Raw genomic sequence first — 10543 nt, 5'->3', positions numbered from 1 at the left:
TACCATCAACCTTTAGAAGAGTCTATTAGCTGGGAATCTTGCAACAGAATCTTACCTTGTGTGAAGCTCAGATGTATACCATTTCTGAATAGTACTTGTATCAATGTAAGCAAGAAGTATTAAAAACTCCTTTATAAAAAGATAGATGGTCTGCAGCCAGACAATTCATTGGCTAAGCAATGATCAGGTAATAAGGCAAGAGCTAATGCATTGAAAACCAGATAGCAATGTAATGCCTGAAGATTCAGAAATTCTGGTGCATCTTTATTGTATTGTATATTTAACTCAGCAAGTTAGCAGTATTTTTATAAGCTATGGAAGAAATAAAACCTAGTTACCACACATACTCAATACAGCACGATGTGTCACATCAACCATTTCAGTAGAACATAGCACAAGTTTTAATAAAATGTAAACACCCAAAGAACACTGTAGAAAATAACATTCCTATCAGCCTATGAAACCATGTTGATGATGCAGCCAACTAATGTGAGGTAGCAGGTTTAGGTCAGGTCATAGTACTGTTTGACAAAACTATGTGCCATATTCTATTTATTTAGGTTTTACCATGATTTCTTTATTTTGTATTTTGAGTGCTGTGATACAGGTAACAGTTCAAAATGTTCAGTTGTTTTTAACTAGTCCCAGAAATACACATAACTAAATGAAAAGTATTTGCCATGCTGTGGGTACTGTGCATAGAAGTCTGGTCAGAATTTTAAATATGGCTGGAATTGACAGAAAGGCTATATATCTGTGTGATATTGCCATGCTTTCACGTCCTTCCTATAAGGCCCTTTCACTATAGCTGCCTTAATCTCTAGCCATTATTTTAACACTAAGCCAAACTTGGTTTGGAGTGAAGGAAAGAGATAAAGGATAGTCCCTGTTCCCATTGAGTTCTCTACAGGCATGTTCATTAGGTTTTGTACAAGAGGAAAAGATCTGGCTGTTGGACACAAGATTGGCACAAGGATTCATACTTAAAACAGGTTTTGTTCAGTTCTTATTGTCAGTACTGCCAACCGCCTTCAGCTGAGCAGTGGCAAAGCTGCTAGCAAGTCTAATTGACCCTATCTGACTTTCCTAGTTGCTTTAGCTCTGAAAAGTCCTTGTATTGCTGACTTCTGTAGAGCAGATACAAGTGCTTCTACTGGAGGTAGGCATCAAGTTTTTTCTTGATGTTGTCGAAGCTGTCTGCTCCCATGTAGTCAGCCTGGCCCTGCTCCCATCTTTCTTTGCGTTCTTCTGAGGACATAGGGGGTGGCGACGGTGGTGAGTGTGGCAGTGCTGTAGATGAAAGTGACAGGTTGGATACTGCCTCTGCTGCCTCTTCCTAAAATGAAAACACAAATGAGTAGGGAAGGTACTACAACATCATTACAAAAAAGGGAGACATAAAGCAACAGTGCAGAGGGGAGGAAAACCAATGAGAGATTCCCATGCAAAGCAACAAGCACCATTTACAGAATTTAAGGAACTGTACAAAAGAGAGCATTATGTAAGTCAATGAGACAGCAGGCAGGTAGTTAGCAACAGGTTTAAGTTCTTCATACCTCTCTACAGAAGCCACAAGAGAAAGCCAGAGTATAGACCAAGCCCGATAGCTGAAAATAGTTCATTAGAAAGTTGAAATATAGAAAACAGAAAGCACAGCTCAAGAACAGGTTAGTCTTCGCTCTCAGAAAGGTCTAAGAACTTAACTACTGTATTTTTTTATTTGTATACCATACTTAAGTGGTTATAGGCTGCTCTGCATGCATTATTGGACTACATGCATGAGAAGCTAAAGCCAAATTCTTTTGGCTAGCTAGACCTCTGGAAAGACTACAGAAGCAAGCAAGTCACAGTGGTTCTACCATTCATTCTGTCTCGGTAGTTTAATGACAGCAAATTAATTGTTCAGTTAGAAGATGTGACCACTACAGGTTTTTCTCTGTGGCCCCTTTCCCTTCTGCATCTTTCTGAATATGGTGTAAGCACGAGTTTGTATGTATGGTGCCAAGCACTGCATATGGACATGAAAATCTGGAGGTTTAAGCCCATGTGTGGTCTAGTTCTCAATTTTCCCCAAACCTGAAGGTTTAATAACAATAAACTGATTTCACTGAACACCAGTACTTATTTCAAAGAAAAGTTACAGGTGGTGAGACTACTAGAGTTGAAGGTATGAAATCCCTTGGTGTACAGAATTGGTTATGACCAATGGAGATACAACAGTGCTCAGGACTGCACCAAACTTGCTAACAAGAGTTAAAATAGCGAGCAGTTTTTGGTAAGCTACAGGCACATACTACATTCATGTCAAAGCATGTTAATCCTGTTGCATTCTAATTCTGAAGAATGAAGATGGGATTCCAATAATTCTACCCATCATTTCATTCTCAGGTACAGACCAAAAAAGGATGTAAAATACAATTGGCTCTTGAACACAGATTTTTTTAAAAATAAAAGTAATAGTGTAATACTATTTTAAGTACATTAATTTCTGCTTACTTCAAGCAAAAGTATTCAAAGTACAGATAACACATCTTATCAATACTGCTGAGTATTAGTATTATACTGAATCTACTATACTAGACGATGGATGACAAAAATATATGTATTTTAAAATTTATGTAAACTGAGGGTAGATTTTACAAGGCAGCATGGGTATGCTGAAATTTTCCTGCCTGCATTCATTTCACTCCACTGCCTGCAACAATAGTTCTGGGAAACCTAATCAGAGAAACAGAGCTGAATACTTTGTGCCTGGGATTTAATCACTGCTTGAGGTGGATCCTCATGTCCTTGCTTTCCTACTGGATTTAGGACTACAAGGAAAGCAGAATTTGACCAAAACTGCAGATTCAGAGGATCAGGTTGTAAACTTCATTTAAAGCTCTTTCCTTCTTCCCACATACTTTTGATTGGAAGTTGATGCTGTGCTTAAAACAACCTCTCCCCAATTCCTCCTAATCCCTTAAGAATATGGTTACTTCGAAATTCATATCTGTGTATTTTGCCAGAGTTAGTGTTGAGTCCACCCCTTAGTACCATTTAGTAAAACAATTTGTGTTTGGTACTCTAACAGCAGACAAAGAATAGCAAACAGTTGCAGATTTGAGCCAGTGTGCTGTGGAAAGTGGAAAGAAGCTTGGTTGCAGGCATTACTAGCTAACTAATTTGCTAATTCTGCTATTGCAGGATTGCAAGCTGATTTTTTTTAAAGTAACCATGCTAGTTTCAAACCGTCACTCTGATTTATTGACAGCCAATAATAGCCCTTATCAGATGAGTGTGGAACTGGGGGTCTTCTGCACTGGGCGATTCGAATTCGCGTTATTTCGCAAAGTACTGTCATACCTGGGAGTCCTTCCGCATTGGCAGGATTCAAATTGCCAATCTGCATTCGCGCGAAGTGCATTCATGGCAGAATGTTTTGTCACACCGGTGCTCAACATGAGGATTGGCCGATTCGTATCGGCCGCCTCGCACATGCTCATGGTGCCCTGCATGGGTTGCGACCTTAAACGCTTCCGGGGGTGAAAGGGGTTCCCGTCATGACAGCCCGGTAAACAGCTGGAGAGCCAGTTCATGCAATTAACAATCGCGATACACGTGCCATTATGTTCCCTCTCTAAATTCCTGCTTGTTTTAATGTTACCATGACCTTCCCTTGCAACAATTACAATGCCCGGTTCTCGTGTGTGTGTGTGAGTGTGTGAGTATGTATTCGGGGGGGGGGGGGGGAGGAGCAGTTCCAGCGGCTGTCAAAGAGGCTGGATGGCCGTCTAAGTAAATGGGGATGCTTTGATTAAGAGTTCCTCCTCCTCCTCCCGGCTTGGATCCAGCCTGGGTGCATCCCAGGCAGGAAACAGGCGTGGGGCCGCTAGAATCGCGGCGATCGCGCCGTTCCAACAGCCCCTCCTCCTCCTCCTCCTGGCTTGAGAGGCAGCCTAGGCTGGCTCCAAAGCCGGGAGGAGGAGGAGGAGGCTGCTGAAACCGCGATCCCGTTGCCCCCCGCGCCTCTTCCCCTGGGAGGCAGCCAGGGATGCCTCCAAGCCGGGAGGAGGAGGAGGAGGCCGCTGGAACCACGATTCCAGCAGCCCCCGCGCCTCTTCCCTGCCTGGGATGCAGCCAGGGATGCCTCTCAAGCCGGGGGAGGGGAGGGGAGGCCGGGGAACCACGATTCCAGCAGCCCCCGCGCCTCTTCCTGCCTGGGATGCAGCCAGGGATGCCTCTCAAGCCGGGAGGAGGAGGAGGAGGCCCTGGAACCACCACCCCCCCCCCCCCCGCTCCCTGGAACCGGCAAGAGGAAAGACCCACCGGAAGTAAAAATTGGAATCTGGGGGTCTGCGATGGAATTCAGGACTGGGTAGTCACACCAGACCCATTCGCACTGAGATCGAACAGAGCCCCAATCCAGATATCGCCAATCCCCTTATCAGCACACTGGCCAACACGCTCCAAAAAGAGGGCAGTACGCATGCAGTATCGGCAGCTCGCGCATTCACGTGAGTGCAGATTGGGCCATTCGAATGCTGGTATGATGGTATTGTGCGAAATAACGCGAATTCGAATCGCCCAGTGCAGAAGACCCCCAGTTCCACACTCATCTGATAAGGGCTAATGTCTTTCTGTAAGCAAGGGACATGACCCTCTTCACTCTACATCCCCAGTCAAGCTTAAAATTTATTTAGAAGACATACCGCTTTTACACCAGTAGCTGTATCTTTAATGGCGCCATGCTGCTGTAACAACGGCAAAACATTTGTGACGAAACTATCCCACCACATATTGAGGAACTCTGGATGTACTACTGTGGGATCTTGAGCATCTTTGACACTTTTGGCTTTGGAGTCATATGTGTAGTTCCATGGCTTCAGTCTCCCCAAGAAGTGTACCACTTTAGCATTTGTTCCAAACCTGTCAGAAGAAGGAGAGGTCTGCCTGATGCATGGGTACAGAATGTAGTATTTAGTCATGGCTTCTAAATGGCATGCCATATTTGTACTTCAAACATAACTGAAATTGCTTTTTAAAAAAGAGCCATATAAAAATGGAGAGGTCTATCACATCTCTCTCTCCCTGTCCGTGCGCGTGTGTGTATGTGTGTGTGAGTGAGTGAGAGAGAGTTCCCCACATTTGTCTTGGATGTGTTCACACAAAACATTCTACATAGTTAATTGGGATTTAACCTAGCTATTAAGACAATTTTCTTGTTGTGTACTTTCAAGTCATTCCCAACTTATGGTGACCCTAATGCGAACCTGTAATAGGGTTTTCTTGGCAAGATTTGTTCAGAGGTGGTTTGCCAATGCCTTCACCTGAGAGCATTGACTTGCCCAAGGTCACCAATTTACCCAGCTAAAACCCTATATGAAGCAGAAGACAATATTGCAACGTTAAAAATAAAGGTGAAGTTTTACACCTCAACTCCATCTGAGGCAATAATCACTGAAGTCAACTACTACTTTTTCCCAATGGTGAACAATGGGGACTAGTGGCCTGGAACCAAAATGTAGCCACCCAGTAAGAGTCACTTCCTTCAGTACACAGAAATGCAAAAGTCTGAAAAACAGCTTGACAAAAATAGCTTAGTCAGGATTTACACAATGTAGATAGCATAGGATATAGAAAAAATGCAGTCAGCCCGCTAATTAACTATAGAGCAAATTTTCCATTTCAGACTGAAGACAAAAATACCTGCCTGTGGCCACTGCTTTTTGTGATGGGGTGGGCAGAGAGAAGAACATGGTGTTACCACAGCTAACTATGATAGTGGAGAAACTAGGGCTTCATTTTCTTTGGCTAGTTGACTTCTGTTGAGTGGAGAGAACAAAGTCCAAAAGTAACAAGAGTCCAGACAGATAGTAAGTTTAGGGGACCTTTTACACTGCACCATTATAGCACAATGATTCCACTTTAAGTGCCATGTCTGCACACTATGGAATCCTGGAGTTTGTCATTTGGGGAAACACTAGAGCAACCTGGGTGAGAATGCTAAATAGAAAAGTAAAGGTTTTCCCTTGACAAGACAGTCTAATCATGACTGACTGTAGGGGATGGTGCTAATCTCTGTTACTAAACCTAAGAGCCAGCATTGTCAAAGATAACTGTGTGATCATGCGGCCAGCATGACTGCACAGAACGCTGTTATCTTCCCATCAAAGTGGTACCTATTTATCTACTTGCACTTTTGCATGGTTTCAAACTGCTAGGTTGGCAGAAAACTGGGACTAGTGATGGGAACTCACTCCCTAACACAGTGCCTGGGCGTCGAACTGCTGACCTGCCGATCTTGCAGTTGTTAAATCTTAACCTCTGAGCCACCATATCCTTTGGAAAATGCTAAATACCCCTCCCTAAACCACAAATACCAGGAGAATGTAAGATGGAAACATAGCAGTTAAAGTAGAACCATAGTGCTTTAAATGCATAGTGTAAAAGAACCCCCCAACATCCAGTGGCAGTTGAACCATACAGCAATGAATGTGCCAGTTAACAGTAAGTTAGGAAAAAAATAAGGTTTGCTTTAGTACCTTAAAGCAGGAGAATAATTTACATTATGAAGTTAACATTCCTTCAAATGCTGTACTCCCAGCTGTTAGCCCTGTCTTTGAGCCCTTTAACACTGTATCACATACTAGGGAAACAGTTCAGCAAGCTAGTCACTAAGGTCTGCTTAGGGCTGTGAGAAGGCATTCTCCATATCCTACCATTAAGAGCAGTACTGTATTCCATGTGGAGACCTGGAACAGGGCTTTCTCAGCTGTAATACTCTGGTTGTGGAATTCCCTTCTGAAGTCCCAACTTGAACAAACATTTTGACTCATTTTGGTGTCAAAGTAAAACATGAAGACTAAGGATACTTGGGTTTTGGTCTATGTTATTTTGAATTTTAAATTGTTTTAGATTGTTGTAGAATGACTCCTTTGATGGCACACCACTCTGATATAGGACAGTCTACAAGTGTATGAATAAATATAATAAAATGGTATCCCATGCAAATCTGAAATAAGTTGGTTTAGCTGAAGCTTTGAGCAGAACCACTGCTGGACCATTGAGTATGGAACATTTTGCTGCTGATCCATAATTGTGTCCTATCAACTTATTCTTTAGTATGAAATGGAAAGGGGGCCTACTGCAGATATGGCCAACTGTCATCAGCCCTAGCTAGCATAGCCAGCAATAAAGGATGAAGAGAAGTGCATTCTTCATCCTGCCCTACAGCATATACCAGAAACAGGAATACTGTGCTCTCCCCAATACTGTTGAACTGTCAATAAATCCAAGTATTCCTCCTTATTGGCTGTTCTGGTTAGGGCTGCTGGTAGATGCAGCCAAATATTAATCACCCGCAGGGCCATACGATTCTCACCCTTGGGGTATACATGCGTAATATTCATGACTGCAAGAATATACACTGCTCTCTTCTTCTGATAGGAGGATGTGGTCCTTTGCATGTAACACTCTAAAAATGTCCAGCAACAGATACCTTCTAGTAAGCTGATTGGTACACTTTTTAAAATGAAAATGGCATGGCATTAATTCAGTTGTACAGTCAGTTTACACACTACAGCATTCACATTTTACATAAAATGACAAGAGGGGGAATAATGGAATCTAGCCACATTTCTCATTTTGCAGAAATTAAACTGTATTGAATGGAAGAAAACCTATTGTAATCGGTCACTGCTTAATTTCCTTAGCCATCAGTGCCTGCCATCACCAGTCATCTCTGCTCTGTGCAAAGAGTTCAGGAATACACATGGTGGCGGCTCTATTTAGATGAACTTAGAATCAAAAATTAATTAATTTACCATAATTCATTATAATTGTTAACAATGTTAAAGTCATTGCTTTAACTGTTTTAACATCAATGTTGTGAGCAGGCCAAGTAAGCACTGTTTCATTACTTTTGGGGGGGATATAATGGGGGCCTGCCCATTTTATTACATGGCCATAAGAGTGACAGCTAAGTAATGAGGGTGTTTGCCATTAACAAACTATTTAAGTCTACTCTGTTTAGACACTTCTTGCAAAGGATCAAGAAATATAACCAAACTTCATGATTTATACATAGTTATACAAAACAGATTATAGGCAGGCTGAAAAGGCTTTCATTTCGTTACTTCTCATCTCTACAAGTAATTTCCTCTTTTTATATCATGTGTTATGGGGATCATTTTCATAGTTCAGTGGACTGGAAGATACTTGCACACTCAATAACCTGTAAACCCTTATTCAGTTTGAGAATTTTATTTCCAATAGGAAGTTATGCCTGCACTTAGTTATTGACTTCATATCAAGTGACTCTAACTGTACAGAACTAATAAAGTAAGACGTGTCATCAACTACCTCTTTAACCTGTATAGCACTTGCATAAAGTTTGGATAAACACTGGATATATTAACATGGTAGCAGGTCCTAGAAAGGTGGACTATTCTAGCTATGAACACACTTTTGAATTTGTATTCATTAACCACCTGAAAAGAGGGACAAAAGCATTGAACCTGGCCTAGAGAGAAAGACATTTCTCTAAGATCTACCAATATTATATGGTAATGAACTGTTCAGTTGATTTGATATATTGTGTGATAGAACATGATGAATATATTTGCTAAGTACCATACACTCTGGGGCTGAGATACAGCAATTTCATTTAATTTGTTTTAAAGCTGACTAAAAAGCTATGGCCTAAATCAGTGGTTCCTAAACTTTGGTTCTCCAGGTGTTTTGGACTTGAGCCCTCAGAAGCCCTAGTCACCTTGTCCAAAAGTCAGAATTCTGGGACCTGAAGTCCAATACATCCGGAAAACCAAAGTTTGGAAACCATTGGCCTAAATCCATCTGATAGCCACAACTACAATAGATTCAATGGATCAACAGAAACACGGTAAGTCAGCACTTAAGTGTTATTGATTCAGTAGGACTGCTCTGGATTAAGACTTGATAGCTACTTGAATCTCTTTGGGATTCTGATATCATTACAGAAAGGACTTTTAATTGGAGGTGAAGAGTCACACCTGTTTTTGATAAATCTTCTTTCCACTCTAAAAAGCCAGCACATTAGATGTGATCATAACAGGGTTTAAAATGTAGTTCATTCCACGAGTTATAGCTGTTTGGCACAGCCTGAATACTTTGCCCTCAGGACACCTTATATTCAGCTTCTGTCCTGAAGGCACCAGTTCCTAGTGACCCAGGCTTCCTGTTTTCACTTCAAAGAAAGGAATAATCTTGGAAAGCTAGACTTATCAGAAACAAACTCAGAGGGTAAGCAGGTGAAATACAGGATTCCATACCATATGTTCATGTTGAAAGAATATTAACTGTTAAAAGATGTACTTCACAATGCTATTCACTGAGCCAGATATTCTTTCTCTGGTCTCTACCAGCCACTCAGTTTGCACGAACTTCTAAAAATAAATACTCTAATTTTAACTTGACAGTACCTCATATGATGCCTGGGTCACAAGACATAGCTTGAACCTGAGCCACTAAAAACACTGCTTATGTTAGCTGCTCCATTAAAGTCTACTTACTTGTGTTGCCTAGAGACTTGCTCATACAATTGTTCATTTACTTCTGGACATATGAGTGCCATGGTTCAAGAGTTTTACCTTTATCTTAAATCTTCTGAGAAAATACAATTAAAATTAATGCTAATGAGTTTCTGGAGGAAATACCTGAATTAAGCTATATCAGTGAAGGGAAACAAGCTTCATGTTGATCAGAGTGTCAGATGTTATGAACAATAAATCCCATAATCTCTCACCATTGGCTATGCCAGCTAGTGCTGGTGTAAATGTGCTTCCCTATTTTTTGTCTATAGCCATTCACCTCTGCTGTAGATATTTTCAGTGAAGGCCATAAACTGCATAGCTCTTACCTCAGAGGAACGCAGTCCCACAAAGGAAATGATGAGTACAAAATTGTGATTGTATTGTGAACCAGTGTCTAGTAGTCAAAGGGTGGATGGGGGAAACAAAAACACAACCTTCAAGTTAAGTATACTGTTCTTGAGAGACCAGCAGAGATTGTGAGTCAGAGTAAGTCATGTAAGAAGCACTACCTGATTCAACTCCTAAAGTAACTTTAGAATGAATGAAGGCAGGTTCCTTCCCCTCCCTCATTATTCTTTGTAGATGCTGATTCAATCTATTCCTTCCTTCAGCCACTAGCATGTTAAAGGTGGTAGAACACCACATTTTGCTACAGCACATTGCTACCCACTTAATATCAACAATAGCAAAGCACTGATCTCTTCAACAACCATGTTAATATCTGGGCACCAGGATGCTTAAGTCCTGTTTGGTATAGTTGATGCATTGGAAATGATAGAAGATGCTTTCCAGTATTACAGCTTCTCCTTGTATTGAGATGATAGAGTGGATCCCATACCAAGCAGTGTCAGAACCTCAACAGGGCACTATTTTTTTTTTGAACAACAATACTCTCAAAGAGAAAAACAAACTCATGGACAACCCACACATGCTCTGGGAATTCCAGCGTTCTATGCCATGGGAATTAGAGCCATGTTCCCACTCTGAGAAAC

The 10543-nt window shown here is 41.4% G+C and overlaps 1 protein-coding gene across 4 annotated transcripts in view; it reads right to left on the bottom strand.

The window, feature by feature from the left end:
* Window positions 1-243: 243 nt before the first annotated feature.
* Window positions 244-10543, bottom strand: part of GYG1 (glycogenin 1) — a 42077-nt gene continuing 31777 nt past the window's right edge. Inside the window, exons 6-8 of one of the 4 annotated variants that reach the window (XM_042458913.1) lie at window positions 4692-4932; window positions 1557-1607; window positions 244-1336 (exon numbers count right to left, since the gene is read on the bottom strand). In XM_042458913.1, the coding sequence (XP_042314847.1) occupies window positions 1151-1336; window positions 1557-1607; window positions 4692-4932 (478 nt within the window). In that variant the 3' untranslated portion in view covers window positions 244-1150. The remainder of the gene's footprint in view (window positions 1337-1556; window positions 1608-4691; window positions 4933-10543) is intronic. The other 3 variants (XM_042458914.1, XM_042458915.1, XM_042458916.1) reach the window with 3 other exon arrangements.

This window comes from Sceloporus undulatus, chromosome 3, assembly GCF_019175285.1.
Source record: "Sceloporus undulatus isolate JIND9_A2432 ecotype Alabama chromosome 3, SceUnd_v1.1, whole genome shotgun sequence".
NCBI classification, from domain to species: Eukaryota; Metazoa; Chordata; class Lepidosauria; order Squamata; family Phrynosomatidae; genus Sceloporus; species Sceloporus undulatus.
This window is presented reverse-complemented; position numbering and strand designations above follow the sequence as displayed.